General features: G+C 43.2%; 1 protein-coding gene across 1 annotated transcript in view; it reads left to right on the top strand.

Annotated features, from left to right (window-relative positions):
* The window catches only part of WNT7B (Wnt family member 7B), a 160,466-nt gene extending 150,693 nt beyond the window's left edge, over positions 1-9,773 (top strand). The window contains exons 3-4 of the mRNA XM_084811859.1: positions 4,343-4,614; positions 8,554-9,773. Of these exons, the coding sequence (XP_084667985.1) occupies positions 4,343-4,614; positions 8,554-9,033 (752 nt within the window). The 3' untranslated portion in view covers positions 9,034-9,773. The remainder of the gene's footprint in view (positions 1-4,342; positions 4,615-8,553) is intronic.
* Positions 9,774-21,624: the final 11,851 nt, after the last annotated feature.

Here is a 21,624-nt window from a genome sequence, read left to right as displayed (position 1 = left end):
CTGATGTTGCCCTCATTTCAGTGCCAAGTTATGACCCGGCTATTTACCCAAGTTATTGACTGTAGCTTTGTTGTTGAATTGTTTGCTTGGACTGTTACTAGTCTTAATGGATTGGTTCCATGTTTAAATTGTTTTTATTATTGTACCTCCTCCTGAGATCAACTGATATAAGGTAGGTTAGAAATACTAAAATCAATAAATAAACTTGCTTCTTCCCATAGAAGGAAGCCTACAATCTCAGATGTTTTAGAGTATCCAGTGCCCTGCCGGGCTGCTGCCAGCACGCCAGGAGGAGCAACAGAGGCAATTTGCACCCCTCTGATCTTGTTTTACAAAATTTTCCTCTAGATGGGCCTCTGAGCCTGTCTGAAGAGGGTATGCTGCCAGGGTTGGGCAGGGCATAGGATTTCTCCTTTCCTGGCCTCTCCCCACCCACCAGAATGCACACTTTTCTCTCCCCCAAGGCCACATTTGCAACCTTGGAAAGCAGCTGGCATGGTCCTTTCTGTGGCAGCCGCAAGGAGATGGGGGATCGTAACTTAGAGTCCCCCTCCGGAGGTTGTAGCAGTGTCTACAGCTTTGGAAGGGGGACTCCCAACAACCCTATGTTCCCTGGCTGGGACATTCTCCAGGGACCATAGAACTGCACTCTTAATTAGAGATCAACCTGAGCCACAAAAGATAGATTTGAACTTACCCAGAGTTCTGTAGTTTTCAGAGCCTGGTTTTGGTTTGGCCTGTCAGAAGTATATGGGCCAATTGTTAAGTTCCGATACGGGAAGCTAATTTTCCCAAATATGAGTGTTCTTTGAAGATCATTTAGAGTTTTTGCTATTACCAAAACACTTGTTTTAACCATGTTTTTGGAATCATGACACTAAAAACATTCAACTAGTGTGTGGAAATTTGAAGACTGAATAAAGAAACCTAAGGATACGTCACTGAACTGACCAGAATAATTTATTTGTAACTGGAGAAGACATGAGTCACCAAAAGCAAGATACAGACTGAAGGTTTAGTTACCATGACATTTCTGCTTCTGATGTCTTTCTCCTCACAAATAAGTAGCATGTATATGCATACCAAGTAAGAAATTTCTTTATTGTGTTAACTAATTGTAGAACTACAAAGATTCCCAGCCCACCTGAGGTTGAGGGGAATTTGCTGGAAAGAATCCGCAAGTGGACAGGGGTGCTTTACCCTTCCCTTCCCTGCCCCTTTCCCACACCCCTTTCCCTCTGGTTTTCCCCCGTATTTTTGCCCTCTCCTCACACACATTGAGATCAGAAATAACTTGGGCTGGGGGAAGGATTGTGGGGAAGGGTTTGTAGGCAAGGGGAGGGTTGATCCCAACCTCTGATTTCCCCCCCACAAATATCCTCATTGCCACATTAGAGTTAACCCAAAAATCAGTCTGGGAAAGACATCTGCCAATGTAAAACATAGTTCCACTCTAATATTAAAAATAAATACAAATGCCTGGAATAGATTACAAGCAATCTGTTTCAGTAGATATTCAAAAATGTTGTAATATCTGAAAGTATTGCAAACTAGTGTGCGGCTGCTACTTTTGAGAATGGCATTCACCATTCCTGTTTGCTCAACCGATGGGGAACAGTGATGAATGCAAAGACAGGCTAGTTCTTCGTGATGCTGTAGGTGTAACGCTCAGTCACAGAGCGCACCTCTTTTCTGGTCATGCTCCCCACGTGCTGAGGAGCCATCCCTCGGTGTCTTCTGCTCACGTATCTCCAGCTGTTTGGCTGGATCTTAGTGAACCAGTTGTTTGGGAGCAGCAGAAGGAGGGAGGGAGGGAGGGGAATATTGACATTCACCAAATTCATTCATTTTAACATCCATTTCAGACTGATTTTTCTTGTCAATTTAATGGAGGTATTTCAAATAGAACAACACCCTTAAAAATCTTTTTAAAAAACCCATTTCATTTCCCGCCCAACATTTCATGGCCTTGATCCAAAGTTCCCACTGCATGAGTGGAAGGCCGTTCCTGTCACCCAAAGTCACTGATCACATTCCCTCCCCTGGCTGACCCCAGTCTGGATCCTTCTACCTCCCAGACCAAGCTACTCTGGAGGGTCCCAGTTTTCAGGGCACCCAGGAGCTGCAGATAGGATGGGGCCTTCTGCTCATGTACTGGGGGTTTTGACATTACATTTGATAAATAGTTATTGCTTTAAGCATATATTGAAACATATTCCATATGAACTTCCTTAATTATCATTCTGAAATTATAAGTTGACAGCATTGCCCAGTCATATCATACAATGTATAATACATTCAGAACTTATACTCTGCTAAGTCAGGGCAGCTTTAATGTATCAATACAATAGTAGTTTAGGGTGTAATCCTATGCATGTTTAGACAGAAAAATCTGTCTAAACATGCATAGGATTGCGCCCTCAAAATATTAGCTAGAGCTGAGCTGAAAGTTCTACAGAGTAACATTTTGATTCAAATTTGGGAAGGTGGGCAGGGCAAAAGGATTTCACAAAACTACATCACCCCCTAACAACCCCTTTTTGCTGCCGCCACCACCACCACCACCACCACCACCACCACTAAATAAATAAATAAATAAATAGGATCTTACTTTTACTAGGAGGAGGGCTTTTTCTGCTGTGGCACCCCAGCTCTGGAATGAGCTCCCTAGTGAGGTTCGCCTGGCACCTACATTGTATTCCTTTCGGCGCCAGGTGAAGACCTTTTTATTTTCCCAGGCATTTTAGTATTTTTGCTTTCTAAATTTTTAGCTTTGCTGTTTTAAATCTGTATTTTAAACGCCTACACTGCTGCTAGGTTTTATTGTGGTTGTATTGTTATATTGTGGTTTTAATGTTCTATATATATTTTAAATTGTTTTATTGTGTGCTGTTTGGTTTTAATTTTTGTGAACTGCCCAGAGAGCTTCGGCTATTGGGTGGTATAGAAATGAAATAAATAAAAATGAATCAATCTTTTGCTTTCTCTTCCTCTCCACACAGGAAGCATTGCTTCTGAATTTTGCCCTAACTTTGAAGGTGTCCATCTTGAAGCCAGGTCAGAGGGAGGGCAGAATTAGGATGTAATATTTCCTGCTCCCGCTCTGTTGTCTGGGTAAGAATGGTCCTACCCAGAAAGCACCAGAATGAGAACAGCTAGTATTGCTTCCTATACCTGCCCACACTCTAATTTGTCTCTAAGACAGTGATGCACACATTCATGTCTATTATTGTTTATTAAATTTGACTAAATATGTAAACTACATACATGTATTATTCTGTTATCTTTTATTTGTATCTTAGACTTAATTTGTTTTTTATTATCATTTTAATATTAAGTAGGAGGCACTCTTGCCTTTCTCTTCCTCATGATTAGGAAAAGCCGAATAAATTATGCAAAATGGGAAATGTAGAAATGAAAATGCACCGTACAAGAAGTAATTCTCATTTGTTTGATTTACGCATGTCACAGAATCGAGCTGTTCCTGTTGCTAGATTTTGATTTCAGTAGCGCAAAACAGACGCCGTCTGCATGCAGATGCAGTTGACCCCGCCCCGTGCTGCCCTGTTTATGCGGTAGCTCACTGGAGGTAAAGCGGCTCCCGCCACTGGCGACTGAGGGAGGCATTGCTCCTGGTGCGCTGACTGGATGCACGGCGGCTCCCGCTTAGCACTGCATAGCTGTGCAAGTGTGCAGTGGTAGGCAGTGCCCAGCAGAGTCAGTGGCCATGATGTCAGTGGTCTGTGCTGGACGCTGCTTGCCACTCTGTGGAACTCCCTCCCTAGGGAACTCCGCCATGCCCCCTCTTTAATGAGCTTCCGTCGTGCATTAAAAACGTGGTTGTTCAGGCAGGCATTTGGGGTGGGTTAGGGTATTTTTGATAATGTTTTTATTGTAAAATTTTATTGTTTTAAACTGTTTTATTGTATGTTGTACATCGCCCAGAGTGGCTGGGTGACCAGACAGATGGGCGATTAATAAATTTAATAATAAATAAATAAATAAATTTGGCAGCTGTACGCCTCCATAGCACTGTGCCAGAGGCCTCCACTGCTTCCACAGCTACCTCGTTCATTGTGCCCTTTGGTAAGAGCATTGGGTGTCCCCTAATGGCATCATGGGCTGCTTCTGGATTCGAATCCTACTCACACAACAAAACACAGTGTAACTGAGCAGACTAGTAAAATACCAGTCGCCTGGGAACCGCGGGTCTTGGGAATTAGCAGGATTGCTGCACCGTTCATTAAGGTGTGCTGTTTTGTAAGGATTTCAGAGAAAAAAAGAACATGGCTTCCTTCTCTCTCCTCCCCCCACCTGATTTTCTTGATTTCCCGCCCCACAGGAAGCAGGGAAGCCGCTTTCACCTACGCCATCACTGCTGCTGGGGTTGCACATGCCGTCACTGCTGCCTGCAGCCAGGGAAACCTCAGCAACTGCGGCTGCGACAGAGAGAAACAAGGTTATTACAACCAAGAGGAAGGGTGGAAATGGGGAGGCTGCTCCTCTGATATCAGATACGGCATTGAATTCTCCAGGAGGTTTGTTGATGCCAGAGAAATCAAAAAGAATGCTCGGAGGCTGATGAACTTACACAACAATGAGGCTGGAAGAAAGGTATTTTAGAATAGGAATGGTCTAAAGTAGAGGGAAGGGCACCCTTTGCGCTGGCTATAACTGGGATCTTGTTCTTACGGAGGTGGTAAACCTTGTCTGGGCTGCACCATTCCAGACCGCAAGTGCTGGTTCCCATGACTGAATGCTCTTCCGATCAAAGAAGATTCCCGGCATATAAAAAAGTAATGTGTCAGAAAGAAGGTTTCTAGCTTAGCTTTCTTCCTGATATGCTAGTTTTCTATATGAAAGGGTTGGTTTTGGTACAGAGGAGCATCTAATCACGTGAGCCTCTACCTGCAGTCTGAAGTGGTATAGTCCTGACACAGGTTAATTGTCTTTGTGGAGAACTAGTCCTGGGACAGGGTCTAGGAAGGAGTCTGAAGGCATTTAATCTATCTGTGCCATCAGTGCCCATGGTTCTCCATAGAGTAACATAAGCAAAAGGATGGGGCCCTCCCCTAAGGAGCTTACAGTCTAAACACACAACAATTTAAAAATTGCATGTTGATTACCTTTTGTTCTTGCAGCTAAAAGTAGCATGGATTTTGTTACATTCAGCATCTGGTCTGAAAATGAGCATCTCCACCAAGAAAAACACAACGCAGAGACAGCAAGCCAAAGCTAACACATGCAAAATGTTACTACTGTTTTTAATAATGTTATCCAGATAGTATTTTCAATATGTCCCAAAACTATATCTGATACTATATGCCTGATTGGAAACTGACAACCCATTTTACACATTTTGTTTTGATTTCTTCCCCATTTCCTATCTAAATAGCTAGGGAAATTTCCTCAAAGTAATGTTTGCAGTATGTAATTTGTAAAAACAAAACAATATATGGAAGAAGTGGTTTTCTGCCATTGTGTTTCGACACTCATTTCATCAAGGAGCTGTAGTAGTTAGATCATTTTACTTAGAAATACTGTCATGAAGCCCGAGAGAATCCATGCAGGGAAAGGCGAATGGTTCTAATATTTATGTGAGAGAGCAAGTCAAATGGAGAGGATTTCTTTAGGACATTGTTCTTCCTGTATTTAATGTTGGGTATAAAAAATTGACACAGAACAAATATCAGAAGCACGAGGAATGCTAATTTTAATTTATTATTTCAGGCATCATCTCAGGCATCAAAGACTCTGGACTAATCAGACAGGCTGGATACTTTAATTGGCTTAATCGGTAGATTAATCAATGAATTTATAATCCATGAGGGCAAATTTAAATTGTAGGAGCTGCCCGTTATTTCTTTTGACACTATTTTAATTCTGGAGAGCTTCTGTATTTTGGAGTGAGAAAGAAAATATCTAAAATGCTCTTTCCTTCTGATAATGTGACAGCTGTTGTTTATTAAACTGCAAGTTGCAGCCCCTTCAGTATTTCCAAAGGCATCTATATTGAAATGTGGATGCTATTGTAAGACTGTCTTGAACAGAGGCACCAAGGAGTCTCACCCGCAGTGCCACTGGGTTAGCTTGCCAGAAGAGAGAGAGGCTCTCCTTCCTGACGCATTTCAGGGCTGCCACTACAAATGTCTAGGGACTGGTCCTGCATTTGCCCCAGCTCCGCAGGGGTCGGGGGCCACAAGGGGCCAGTGGGTTTCCACATGGACCTCTAAAGCTGCTGCAACTCTGACCCAGCTCCTTAGCCTGAGCAGAGTTGAGTTCCAGCCCTGATCAGAATGCAGATTTATTTAAATGTAATTAATTGGTTAAAGGGCAGAGGATTAATTCACCGAAAATAGATTCATTGGTTCACCGTCCTAAGAAGAACTCAATGCAAATTATTAATATTAATCGTACCGTATAAGTTCAGTATATTAAATTATAACAAATGCACGTTAGAGTCTTGAAGTGAGAGACAGAAAAGCCACCGACCACAATTCAGAGTCAGCCTTCCTGCTCGGTTTCCATCTCCTTCGCTGCCCAGCCCCTGCAGTAGGGACCATCGTTTTTATCCCCACAATGCAGGCGGGGCTGAGAGAGTAGCATGCAACAACCCTGCAGGGTAGTTCTCTGCTATACCCCTATTGCAGGCTGGAGAGCAGCAGCCCTGCAATGGACTCCACCGTTAAGGCTGCATGTCAGAAGTAGGACTGACGCTGCTTGGACTTCCTGTCAAAAGCCTCCCCAAACCTCTCAGATGGCAGCAAAGTTCGATCGGCTTAAATGGCCGCTCAGGCCACCCCACAGGCAAAGTCCAGCGCTCCACCGTATGCAGAAATCTCACACCGCATTGACTTGCATGCAGATTGGTCACACCTTGAAATGTTAAAAATAAAAGAATAAACATACATTTTGCACATGGCCCATGTAAGAGCAGGGCCCCCTGTATTCGGTGCTAACTTTTGCTGTTGTTTTTTCCGCCCCCTCAGCCTCAGGTGACACACACACCCAGCCACACAGCAGCGCTGCACTGCAATGTTTTCTTGTCGGCCCCTCCTTGCGTAGACTAATACTGAACTCGGCTGCAGCGTTGTGATGGCTGTGTAGCCAAAAGGGGCTGCTGAGGAAGAAGAGAGAGGTAGCAGACTACTTTAGGGGGGCCCAAGGTTTGCAGAAGTAGGCTTTCTTCTTTAAGGGAAAACCCTAAGAGGGCAACCTCTCTCCCCAAACAGTGAAATGAGGAGTGAGCATGCTCAGTGACCACAGAATGCTGAGGGGGAACGGAATGGAGCATCCTGGAAGATGGCATGGCTCGCTTGAACAGGAGCACTCTATACCGCAGCGTTTTGTTGCAGGTTTCAAATTACAAGCTTGAGGCAGGGATCAGTTGTTGTCTTTTTTCCCTGTAAAATACCTTGATGGTATAATAATAATAATAATAATAATAATAATAATAATAATAATAATAATAAAAAAAAAATTTATTCAGACATCGTTTGCATGGGCAACAATGTCAGGACTCCAGCGTGTACTGTACTAAACACACACCCCATAACTATGTCTGTAATGCATAACAACTACTAATTCAACAGTATTGCTTTGTTTAAACCTGCCTTTCCGAGCTTCTGAAGGTTTGTGCTTGTTTTATTTAAATACATAGTGCAGTTTTCAGTGCAGCATCATGCAGTTATGTATTTCACAGGGCTGAATTTCATGACTGGATGGATTTAATTGGATAGATTGGAACCGAGAGCTGCTTTTTTTGTTTCTTTTCTTTTTTGCTTATGTGATTCTGTGAAGTGTCATGTGCCTCCCATACGTGTTTGGCATAAACTGTCTGATTTGCTCAAGAACTCCAGTTGATGAGGATTCGCCCTCTGCTCGGTTCCTGGGAATAGCTTTGGCTGATGGGCCAAATGCTGCACCTTGCCAGCATCTCCCTGACACTGACATACTTCGCTGCATCGCTTCTCAAGGCTTGTTGGCATATGAAGGGAGCCCTAGATGTTCCCAGAGGATCAACGTGATGATTGATACGAATGAATGTAGCCCATCGTATTATTTGGGACATGGCTAATAGCACTGCCTACAGAAAAATTCTAAGTGAATTTGAAGGCTCCTGAACACACGAAACACCTGTGAGAATGTCAAGGAAACTTGCCAGGATTTTAATTAGGTTGTCAGTATTTGGAGGTGGGGGGAGCTGTTTGCAGATCTCTTGCGGAGATGAAATGAATTGTACCTCTAGTACAGTCATAACATTTTGCTGCTATATTCTTTCATACCAAAAGCATAATTCAGTTAAATGAATCATTCAATTGATTCTCATGACAGAGTTAAGCTCACAACATTGTTATCCAACTGCAGTCAGTGGGATCAGTGGCACTTAAAAGGTGCTTAACTTTGACCAGATAATGCCCCTAATGTTTACCCATGATGTTGTCACAAATAACCTTTCATGAAATATTACCAGTTCTAAGGAGCGTCTGCCTACATAACAAACCACGGGAGGCTATTTTCCCTGATATTATTTATCCCCACTTCTGTACACAGGTGCTTGAAGAGAGAATGAAGCTGGAGTGCAAATGCCATGGGGTTTCTGGTTCCTGTACAACTAAGACCTGTTGGACTACACTCCCAAAATTCAGAGAGATTGGATATATTTTGAAAGAGAAATATAATGCCGCCGTGCAAGTGGAAGTGGTGCGGGCCAGCAGGCTTAGGCAACCTACTTTCCTGAAGATCAAGCAGATCAGAAGTTACCAGAAGCCAATGGAAACGGATTTGGTATATATAGATAAGTCGCCCAACTACTGCGAAGAAGACGCTTCCACCGGGAGCGTGGGGACGCAGGGACGGCTCTGCAACCGTACCTCCCCCAGTGCCGATGGGTGTGACATGATGTGCTGCGGAAGGGGTTACAACACCCACCAGTACACCAGAGTTTGGCAGTGTAACTGCAAGTTCCACTGGTGCTGCTTTGTGAAGTGCAACACGTGCAGCGAGCGGACAGAGGTGTTCACCTGTAAATAACAGCAGATGTTCCAGCCTTAAAAAGGACGCAGATGCCACATGTTAGAGTGGAACAAAATAACTACAGCATCATTTTGCACATGTAATTTTCTTTATGTGGGCGGGGGGACCAGTCTTCTCTGTTACTTAACAACACACGCTTCTAAGAACGATGTGTAACTGGCTGGCTAGCTGCTTTGACTGCATTGGAAACAGGGACAATGGGATGGGTCGGTTGACGTTGTTCAACACAAGCAACTTTATCTCTGGTTTTATTTTCTCCAACTGCAGTCCGGGTGTTGTAGAGTGTTGGTCTTAGATTAAGTTATGCATATCAGAGACGCTGACCCCAGGAGGTTATTTTCAGATTTATAATGCACACAAAAATGTGCAAAGGACTTCTTTTTCTATTAAAAAAGGAGAGAAATTAAGCTATTCACAGAGAAACTAAAATCACATCAGTGTTGCGGAAAAACGTTTATTTCTGATCAAGAAAAGGAAAAAAAACAGGTACAAAGGGCAGCTGGCGGGACGATGATGTAAAATGGGGGTGGGGGAACCTCAGTGATTGAGTCATTTGTAAAACAAACGTCAGAAAATTCTGACAGCTGCCAGTGACACTGGAACCTTTTGAATGGACATTTGAGAAAGAAAAAATATTATTTTATTTATGTTTTTAATAGCATCAAAACAAATTCTCTAAGCACTAACGGGTAGCTATGTCTTTATTCTGTACTAAATGTAAACTTACTGGAACTCTGACTTCCTGATTTTTATTTTTTGTATTTGGTTCTCCCCTACGTTTTCAATGCTACTGATTTCATGGCACTCCATTGTTAAGAAGAGTTCTGTTACTGTACTCCACAAGCATGACCTAAGGTAGAGACAGAACAACCTCACCAGGGCAAACTGTGGCTAGAAACGCCAGTGGCATGCCTTCTCCTTTGCCAAGCTAAAGAGAACCAATTCCGAACAGCAGCTGATTGTTGTACTAACTCTGTACAAGCAAAGGCAGCTACATTTGTACCTCCCTTGGATGCCTTTTATATGTTACAGCCATGCCCTGCAAACCACTTTCCATGGGTTCATGCCATGGCACGACTGCAACGTTTAAAGGCCTGCCACCTTGTGGCCAGGCCAATTGTACAGCACTTGACACAACATTCTCAAGCTGGGTGATGGTATTTTTTGTTAAGGACCCATATAATAAACATACAGTTGCTGCTGACCAGGATCAGGGGCAACAATTTCATAGTGATGACGCACTCCATTGGCCCTGCAGCCTGCCCACGTAGTTGCAGGCATTTAAACATTACAGCCATGTAGTGGATGATCCCGTATGAAAGACGCTTCCACAGAATGGCTGTAATGTTTAAAAGGCATCCCAACTGCCTAACGCTTTATGCCTTTTAGGCCTTCCTCTGATGCTTACCTAGGCTGAAGATCCTGTTTGTGTGGTGATGGAACAGGACCACATGCCCTCTACCTCCACACTCATAAGGTAGCTTGTATGACGCTAACGTTGCATAGTTTCCAGGTTTAGACAGCCCCTTTATCAGCTCTTTAAAAGAGATTAACATGCTCAGACCATGCCAAGGAGATAATGAAAACAACAGGAGTTGAAGTCCACAGTGCAGCAGCCAATGATTCATTAGCGCAGGAGAAGAACAAGCTCACACACAGATGAGAGGTTTGCCTGAGTCACTTTGAGGTGGCACAATTAATTGAAGTAAGGCGGGCAGCATTAAACTGTCTTTCCTCTTTACAAAGGACCTCTTTACGTATTACACTTGTAGGTGTGTGCCTAAAACTGTAAAGCATGAACGCAACAAACACATTTGCAAACCCATAGGTCCAACGAGCACACTTGTCAAGGAGCTGGGTTTGGCTGCAGCTCCCTATTAAGCACATATGGTAGCTACTACGTAATGCATGAAATAGGCCTTAGTAAATTCAAAGATGTCTTCAAAAACAAATACTGTCTTCACAGATGTCAAGGGTTGGCCACGTGTGGCTCTCCAGATGTTTTGGCCTGCAACTCCCATCAGCTATCCAGCCTAGCCAATTCTGAGGGGTGATGGGAGATGTAGGCCAAAACATTTAGAGGGCCACAAGTTGCCCACCCTCAATATATGTTCAGGCTCCTTATTATCACTCCCAAACTTTCCTTTCAGGACCTTAACAAAAATTAAAGGCCTACATGGGATTGATTCACACATGCCTGTCCATTCACCAATAAGTGCAATTCTTGCATGTATGAATCACACTTTTAGCATCTACAGCTGGAAATTTTCTGTCACCCATCATCCATTCACATTCTGCTGCCAGATCTCAAGAGTTGAAGAATCAAATGATACAGATACACACAACACCACATTGCTGAATTATGGGGCATTGCAGAAAGATGGGACCAGCTAGCAGAAAAGCTGATGATATTTTGTCTTCAAAATCCTGGTGTGAGTTCACAGCTCCCCGCTATCAAAATACTCACCATCTTGTTGCATGTTAGCTGAACGACCAATTATATTTCTTAATGAAAATTAATATATAATCTAGCTTTTGTGGCCCCTTCTCTAGCTACTCTTGGGAAAACGTCAGCAACATGAAAGCATCCTTTGTTAACTTCACTGAAAGAGCCAAATACTTGCAGATGTTATAAAAATCATACAGATACCATATTGCAAACATTCACTTCAGCAGGTGATGTTGTTCAGATATCAGGAACTATAGATGATATGGATCATAAAGTGCTGCTACTTGAAATGTTCAACATCCAATACTAGAAACAGGCCCCCATCCATCTCTAGCCACATATAATTTATTATTATTAAATTTGTGAATATATTCACTTCAAAAGATGCATCTAGCAGTTCAGAGAAACAGGCTGAATCTACCTACAGCAGTTTTACCGTTATCATACTGCAATGATAACTCTTGGCGCACATGACACGAATGGACACCAAGAGTTATCACTGCAGTATGATAACGGTAAAACTGCTGTATGTAGATTCAGCCAGAGACAGGTTTTGCAATGCAGATAAGATTGCACATTCAGATGCACATCTGATCTCATTTGCTGCATACAGCAAAATCTGCTGCTATAGTATACCCAGATATCCCCTGGTGGATCAGGGCAACACTTTAATGCGAACTTGCAAAATTCACACCTCCCAGGCCGATACGTAAACTGGAGCACACTTTTCCGAATGTTGTGATGTAGTTCACAGATTGAAAAAAGGGCTTACGAAAATGTGTATCTTAGGCGAAATGCACACAAAAATGCATTCTATTAGGAGAAATTGCAAAAAAATGCATACATTAGGAAAAGTGTGTACAAAAATGGGTATATAAGGAAAAATGTGCATGGAGCTATCCACACATTTTCACATAGACTTCCAGGGGGTAGAGAAATTACAGACTGATGCAGAAACGAGATAGAAACAATTTAATGTTGGAAAAATGAGAAACTGAGTGGACTTGAGCTTGGTAGGTTTCCTGAAAACAAATGCCTTGGAATGCAGCAAATCTGTGCTCAAATGATGTCTACCACACTTGCAAAGTGATGTTTGGCTTCAAACAAATGTTACCTCTGTCTTCCTCCTCACTGGCCCTAAGACTGAATGTAGACAACTCCTTTCCAACTGTTTAGCTTACCTCAGTGTGTGTGTAAGCACATGATAAACTGACGGTCTGTCTCAACGGCAAGGAGAATTTTGCTCTTTTGCTTCCCCATATTTATAGTGGGTATGGATCTGTGGTAAAAATTCTCCTCACCACTTGGCTGTATGTCACTGTGAACCCACTGACTAATGCAGCATACCTTCTACCACACATTTAACAAATGGGTAGTGAAATTCTCCTTGGCAGGATGACACTGATGCCCAAGCTCCCCTGGGATGAGAACTCAACCTGGGTAGTTTGGTTAAATCAATGGGCTCAAAGAATGAACACAGACCACAATATTGGCAGCTGACTGAATTGTGCAGGTTATCACTAAGCATTTCAGCCATCTGTAATAGTCTTCCACATGGTAATAAGAACATTACAGTTTTCCTGGTTCCTAAGATTTCTGATCAGGTGTGGAAATGTACAAGTCTCTGTAACACTTGACAGGATAGTATGAACAATCAGCTTGCCAAGTGGTTTTACGTGTCAAGCCATCTCATGATAAATGGTCTCCTGTATGGTATAACCCCTACCCCAAGACTAAAACAAGCCTTTTATCAATTCACACATTTATCCGTGCTTTTGAACACATTGCATTGTCCTGTGGCTACCATGTGACAGAAAGAGCAAACAGAAATTGTAGTACATTTTGTTACAGCATTTACATTTTGTCATTCCAGCTGGTTCATTTGGCCAACCAGAGGCAAATGCATTGCCATGAGCTAAAACTGATATTCAGAATTTACCACTCAGATTTGGAATGTGAAACTTCAAATATAAAATGTGAATTTGCATTTTACCTCAAAAAATCAAATTGGAGCGTTTTAGACGTGTTGGCATGTCTTGATTGGTTTTGGCAGGCATCAAATATGAAACCTCATAATCTGTCCACTGCAAAATGCTAAATTACATTACATGCCAACTACCAAAGATAGTCAAACATCAAAGCGTAGCAAATACTGAACTCAACTATCTTAGGTTGTCAGACACAGATGTTGAATATTCAGCAAACACTTCAGTATTCAGATAATATTTGGAGAATATCTAATACAAAAAGTTACTTAGAGGAATTTCGGGGAGCAAATTCAAATTCATTGCAGCTCTAAAATGAGCTAAATTCAACTGTTATTAATATATTTTCCTTTTCTGTTCATTTGTGGTTCATCTTTTAACTTGGCAAGTGAGATAGCATAATTGTAAATCTGATTCTTAGGAAAGCATTCATTCCAATTTTAAAATTGCCATTTGTGGAAATGTCCGTGTCATTTGTGGAACAATTTCTCTAATGAATTTCCATATGAGCACCCAAAAACCAATGTACCTGAAACATTTCCCCAAACATATGAACATTAAATGCAATTAAGTTTCATTTGTAAATAAATGAGTATAGCCCCACTGAAGGCAACACCACTATCACACAGATAGGCAAAGTCCTCAATACAACTGCAGCCTCTCTTTTAACTTATGAGCACTGATGCGGGACCATGCTTCCTTCATCTCCTCAATACTTCCGACATGTTTTCAATAGGTATCATGTTTCCATACACAGTCCTGTGGCACAAGATACTGTAAATATACTAGTAGTATTTGTTGAGGGATTCAATTAAGTTATATTATTTTATATCATTTAGATGTCTACAGAGTTATTTTAAATTATTTTGAACAACACTGAAGAAGGTGATATATCTGAAGTGGAATATCTATTATTATCTCCAGACTCACTTATGCAACTTTCCTGGTGACCCAAATTAATTCACCCCCGCTGCTTGTACTCTGATGTACACACAGAGCCCTCTGTAAATGTAAAGACATGTGTGGACACAGATCTTCTACCTTAGATGGATGACCACAGTGGCCCTTATGGGAAGGAGGGTGCATGCATCAGAATCCCTGCACCCATCATAAAACACTGAACTGAGTTCCAGGCCAGTTTCACATCATCTCATGATACGTTATCCAAAGTCCTGACTGTCCAGATGTTTGGGGCAATCTTTCCTCTGCCATATTTGATTTCAGGTGGTCACCACACTGAAGCTTCCTCTGATAATTTGACATTAACTCAGGATGTCCCAAGACTTGCTCATATGGTGATGCGGTTTCAATCAAGGGCTGTTCAGTACCAGGCAATGCCTGCTGACCATAAAAGGGGGCAGGCGGAGAGAGAATACTGGAGTGAAAGGCAAGCTGAATGCCATGCCACCCTGGTGATTATAAATGATAAATTGCAATGAGATTACAAATGGCTTTTTTTCTTATAAATGGCATTTCTTTATAAAATAAACTGTAGCTCAGTATCAAAAGCGTTGTGCCCAAAAACAAATGAAAACACACACATTCAACTTTGAGCGCTACCAATGTCACCCTGTGGTTTACAGTAATCAGCAATGTCAGAGCTCAAAACACTGTACATTAAAGACTTTGAAAAACAAAACAAACAAAACGTCGGAGATTTCTTTCTTTCTTTGCGGTGATGAAGATCTATGAGATGCAAACTTTTAAAAGGACTTGTTTTGAAAGCCCAGAGCAAGGACCCATGCGGAAACACCAACAGGCAACTTCCTCTGAGAGTGGGTCATTTTGCTGTGTCACTGTGTTGGAAGTGGGCAAATAATCCAATCACCCTTGATATAGAGATGGGGCAGGGCTGCACATAGCCCATGGAGACTGATGGGAAGGAAGGAGGCAAGGCCAGAGCAGTGAATCATGCAGACGCATGGTGGGCAACCTCTTCTTAATATTATCGATGAAGCTTTCTGAAGCAAATAAGGCATATAAATGAGCATCCCTTGAATAAGCGTGAATCTACAAACATCTTGGGGCTTAAGTATATGGGCTCTATTATGCTACACAGATGGGAGGTTTTGCAGGGTGGGGTGTTGGTTTTTCATCTGCAAACCTTCTGCAAAAGAACCACCAGCTTTGCTTTGGATGTTGCCTTAGGAGAAATTTGGCCAATATCCTCACTGTTCTCTTGATTTCTGTGCAATTTCTCAGACATTTTATCAAAGGAGGACCCCTGTTTGCTTTGGATTTTCCTTAGGGGGTATTTCAGCAGGAGCTGCAATCGTGTCTTTCTAGTGCCTGGTCAGTGCAACCTGTTTAGTGTTACTTCATCACTATTCTGTCAGGGGGTGTCATGAATCTATTACTCTGAGGTTTACATATTTAATGAACTAGACTTTGTACGCAAACAAATAGAATCTCACTCTTTACCCACAAGCTCCTTACTGCAAGATAGCGAATGGAGGCTGCAGTATCTGTTAATACATACAGTTGAAGCACTTCCAAGAAACAGCGTGGCTGAAACGTTTGTTCTGTTGCTGATGAATGCTGCAAGTCCATACTGGAGTTCATGAATTTGATTTGATAAGACACTTACTTGAATCCAGAACAAACCACACGGAGCTTCAAATGCAGATTTTTGATTTTTTTTTCTCCCTTCCCAAATCCAATCCTGTATTTAACTCTGTCAAATCCAGGCCACTGCGCTGAAACCACAGTAGTTCACTACACTCTAGGAAACTACTGCTCGTAAGCATTTTCAGCACTGCAGCCTTGAGAGCGCATTTTCTTTTCACTCACGACGATTTTACATTTCATATTTTGCTTCTTAAAGATGTGATTTTCCTTGATTTCTAACAGGGTCATATTCAAGACTTCTCATTCTTTACACATATTCAGTTTTTCGTCTTCTTTTGATTGCTTGCTGACAAATGAAGCCTGCCGTTGTCATATAAGTTTGTATGTAGTGGTCACTTGCTCCTTAGAACAGAATAGCAAGAGAACAGACTTGGCTATGTCTTTGTTGAATGTTTAAAACTTACAAACAGAAAGCAATACTTGAAATTTATATGTTACAGTGAATGTCTGAAAACTGGTGTATGTTGACATTCACAGATGAATGTTAACAGTTCAAGGCAAATTTTGTGAATATCTGAAAATCCACAGATCAAAACCACCTGTAGATGCTTTTAAAAGCTTACAAAAAAAAGGGATGTCCATCAACAAAAAGGTTGCTCATTAGTCACCAATATAGACCTGTCCCTAATAAAGCACCTTTTACTTCATCGTGTCATACAAATTTGGCAATGAATTAACCTTCTCAGGTTCAACTAAGAAAACAATGAGTATTTAGACTTAAAGGGAGTGTCCATCACCAAATTTCTAGTGATGGGTGAACATCCCTCAGCAATGTTCAGTAACAGGTCTCCAATTACTAGCAACATCAGAGAACATGTTAAAAAGAACGTTTTATTTTAAGAGTTCTACATTAGATTATATGCCAGGATATGTATGCATTGTCCCAAAGCTGCTTGTTAATTGTAAAGTGGGGGTAGGGGAAGGAAGGATATGCTGGAATCCTATGCTTCTGAGTAAGCCTGCACAGGATTCCGGCGCACGCGCACACACACACACACACACACTATTAGCTGGGTACATGTGTGTAAATGAATAGATATGTCCCTTTATGTTCAGAAAAGCTTACTTCTGAATATAGATGGACATAACTATTAATTTACTCACATGTACCCAGCTAATAATGTGCGCTGAAGTGTTCCCTCTCTTCATGTGTTTGCTCTATTCAGGCCCAGAACGCATGAATTGAGACTCCTGGTAATGCGATTTCTATCAGCATCAGGCTCACTGCTACCTTTGCCCCTTTACATGCTCCTTAACATGCCCCTTAACACCCCCCCCATGCCAGCCTTAACTCAACATGTGAAAAGCGTGGCAAAACTGGGGAGAGGTATTTCTTCTCAATACGGGCCATTGGAGCGTACCTGACTTTTTTCAAAGTTGGTAATTTTCTGGCCAAGGGATTGCTGAAGAGCCAAGCTATTGTTTTGCAAATTACTTCCCCTTTTAAAAGATGGCAATCACTAAATTAAAGTGAGTAAGGAGTTATCCACTTATGAGTACGTGCCAACTGCAGCTGCCGACTGTGAACACCTGGTCTGATGAATGCAGACTGCACCAGTACACGATCAGAACAAATGTGTGATAGTTAGTCTCAGATGTTTGCACTCCAAGCACAGTAAGAATGACATGACAAGAAAGCTATCATGACAAGACATTCAGGCTTTATGAGGTGGGGAAAATGGATTCAGAATCTATTATTGCCAATTTTTTTTGTGATATTGCTACAGATTTGGTCACTCACTGTACCAACTTGGCCCCATTTTTAGATCACTTTAACAATATTTCTCCTTGAGGACAAGTGGTGGACCTGGGTCAGTTTTACAGCAGTGAATTCTAAACTGTGTTCCAGGGAGAACCCTTTGGGGGCGGGATGGGTGGTGGTCGTGGGACATTCCCACGAAACCTATCAGAAGTTCCTCCATTAGAAGAACAGGGAAAGCAAACATGGAAATACCCCTGCCTTACTCTCAGTTTTTGGATCCCGGTTGAAGGCTGCATATCTTACAAGGTTGTATAATCTTAGAAGGGGGCGTGGCTGTGAGGGGACGTGGCTGTGAGGGGGCGTGGCTGTGGCTGTCACAAAGGGTCCCTGCACTTCTGAATTTGCCACTACACTACTGTATTTTACTCTGGTCTTGGTATCCCCATTGCCCCTCCACCTGTCCTGTCTTTCCCACCCCTACTGGAAATCCATGCTGTCTTTTACTGGCATTAGGCTCCATCTCCGTGTGAAGAGGGGGACCAGGACCATGGGCAAAGTGGAGGATAAGCACTGCTGTCCTGGAACAGATGCCTGGTGTCTGGTAGCATCTCCTTGCCATCTGGCAAGTAACACTTCTGTCCCCAGTGTCGCCATAATTGCTGGTACTTCCCTTGTTCCAGTAGCCAGAGCACTGGGAAAACATAAGAAGAGCCCCATTGGATCAGATCAAAGGCCGGGATCCTGTTTCCCACCGGGGCCAAGCAGATGTCACCAGGGAGGCTTCCCCCACTGTCACTCCCCAGCAACTGGGTGACGTTTTCCTTCATTTCACCACCATGGCCTCTTTCCTGGTTATCGACCACCAGCTCAGATCCCATCAGGGCATATGTGAAATCGGGATTTTTCACCCACTAGACAGAAGTCGGTTTCCTCCACTGCAAATTCTGTGCTGGGGCAATCTGTCTGAGTAGTAAGGACTTTGCATTTCAGTACGCTGAGAGGCCCAAACTGCTCTAAACTCACCCTGGGGCCGGTTCAGGGTGCGGAAAACAACACAGACTTGGTAGCGACCTCAGGCATAGAAATGATGAGTTACAGACTGAATTTAATCAAATGTTCAGTGGGAAAAACAGACCTTCTCTAAATGCTTACCGTTTGTTTAAAATATGCCTAAAATACATTACTACTAGTGAAATTATGTGAAAATACACAAGTGGTCTGATTCAGTCAATTACTTTCAGTAAAATAACTATAATATAAAGCAGCAATTATCATTCAACAGTGTTCAAGCATTCATAATGATCAATGGCCCATTGCAGAAAACACTGCTGTGGAAATAACTGGATGGAATATATTTTTCTAAAAAAAGAAAAGAAAATGAAGAAGCAGCAGCAATGCAGAAAGACAGGTTTGCTCACTACATCTTGTTCCAATTGTTTTGGCATAAAGCCATCTCCGCAACTCAATCTGCTTTTAAAACATACAAAACCTAAAGGGTAGGTTAACAAAACTGGCACGTGTGTGTGTGTGTGTGTGTGTATGCGTATGCGTATGCATGGAGGGGCTCAATTTCTATATAGTAAGTGTTGTAGAACACTTAGCCCAAATGCGGGCTTTTCTTCCCAGAGAGTCATAGAATCATAGAATAGCAGGGTTGGAAGGGGCCTACAAGACCATTGAGTCCAACCCCCTGCTCAGTGCAGGAATCCAAGTCAGAGCATCCCTGACAGATGGCTGTCCAGCCTCGTCTTGAAGGCCTCCAGTGTGGGAGAGCCCACCACCTCCCTAGGGAATTGGTTCCATTCTCGTATTGCTCTGACAGTCCGGAAGTTTTTCCTGATGTTCAGCTGGAATCTGGCTTCCTGTCACTTGAGCCCATGATTCCGTGTCCTGCACTCTGAGATGATCGAGAAGAGATCCTGGCCTCTGAGGATCATGGGAAGCCAGCTGAGAACAGGTTGTTGCTGGAGGTGGGATGAGAAAAGCAGGGGTGTAGTGGTGGGAGGTCTCACCGGGACGAAGACCCAGGACTTCTTTAAGAGCCAGGTCTCAGCCAGGTCCCTCTCACTCCCAGCCTACCGCTGGGGGCCAGGCTCTTTCAGCCATCTCCTTCCCTCCCCTGCCTCTGAGTGAGTGTGAAGCTTCCATTGAGTATCATATTTTGAAAACCTAAAATGTTTGTGTTTGAGTGAGTGAGTGAGTGAGTGAAAAAGATTTTAACACCCCTGCATTTTTTTTCTCAGACGTCCAATTGAAATACCATTGCTTTACTGCAATGTTTTTGGATCCCCGTTGAAGGTTGTATATCTTACAAGGTTGTGTAATCTTAGAAGGGGGTGTGGCTGTGAGGGGGCATGGCTGTGACTGTCATGAAGGGACTCTGCACTTCTGAATTTGCCACTACACTACTGGAGGAAAGACATCGCTGGCTAAGACTAGTGGTGATACATGTGAGAAAGGGGCAGGAAGCACTACCACGGATGGTAGGATCTGTCAATTTTGGTTTGTCTCAGTTTCTCATTTTCCAGTCTTAAGGTAGGTTTGTCTTGAATTTTCAGAATTTTTTTTTAAAGTTTGCATTAAATTCATTATTGTTGTTCAGTTGTTAAGTTGTGTCTGACTCTTCGTGACCCCATGAACCATAGCACGCCAGGCCTTCCTGTCCTGCTCTCTCTCCTGGAGTGTGCTCAAGTTCATATTCATTGCATCGGTGATGCTATCTAGCCATCTCATCCTCTGCCGTCCCCTTCTCCTTTTGCCTTTGATCTTTCCCAGCATCAGGGTCTTTTCCAGGGAGTTTTCTCTTCGCATTAGGTGGCCAAAATATTTGAGCTTCAGCTTCAGTATCTAGGGATGTACGAAAGTCATTTACCTTTTCGCAGCTTGGATATGCGGTGGGGGGGAGGCGCTCCGTCCCTCCCCCTGGAATCCTTGCTGGGCTGGCTGTGCTCTGCAGCGGCTCTGCGGAGCCGCTGGCCAGGGCCGTCCACAGCCAGATTTCCGGCCACGGCCAGCTGCTGCGGCCGCAAATAGCGGCCGCCATTTGTGTCCAGCCAGGCTGCCATGATAGGCTACGTAAGTATTTACGTAGCCTATCACGGCAAAGAGCAGGGGCACAAATGGTGGCCACTATGCCGTTTGTGCTGCTGCTCTTTCCGTGATAGGTTACGTAAGTATTTACAAAGCCTATCACGGCAAAGGCAGCTACACAAATGGCATGGTGGCCACCATTTGCATGGCTGCCTTTGCCGTGATAGGCTACGTAAATACTTACGTAGCCTATCATGGAAAGAACAGCGGCATAAACAGCGTAGCAGCCACCGTTTGCGCCCCTGCTCTTTGCTGTGATAGGCTATGTAAATACATACGTAGCCTATCACGGCAGCTTGACCGGATGCAAATGGAGGCTGCTAAGGCGCCGACATTTGCGTCCACAGCAGCTGGCCGAGAGACCGAGAGAGACCGAGCAGCCGGCCTTCGTCCCAGGGGGGATTCCGCAGGGGGGCGGGGGGTGGGAGGCCATTCCACCATGGGTTTCGGGGGGGCCGAATGCCAGTGCGAATTCTCCGCCATCCCTATCAGTATCTGTCCTTCCAATGAGCAGTCAGGGTGGATTTCCTTTAGGATGGACTGATTTGACCTCCTTGCAGTCCAGGGGACTCGTAAGAGTCTTCTCCAGCACCACAGTTCGAAAGCATCAATTCTTCGGCGCTCAGCCTTCCTTATAGTCCAGCTCTCACAGCCATACGTTGCTACTGGGAAAACCATAGCTTTGATTATACAGACCTTTGTCGGCAAGGTGATGTCTCTGCTTCTTACTATTC

This window comes from Heloderma suspectum, chromosome 7 (genome assembly GCF_057233095.1).
Source record: "Heloderma suspectum isolate Gila_16-S chromosome 7, 16-S_ref, whole genome shotgun sequence".
NCBI classification, from domain to species: Eukaryota; Metazoa; Chordata; class Lepidosauria; order Squamata; family Helodermatidae; genus Heloderma; species Heloderma suspectum.
This window is presented reverse-complemented; position numbering and strand designations above follow the sequence as displayed.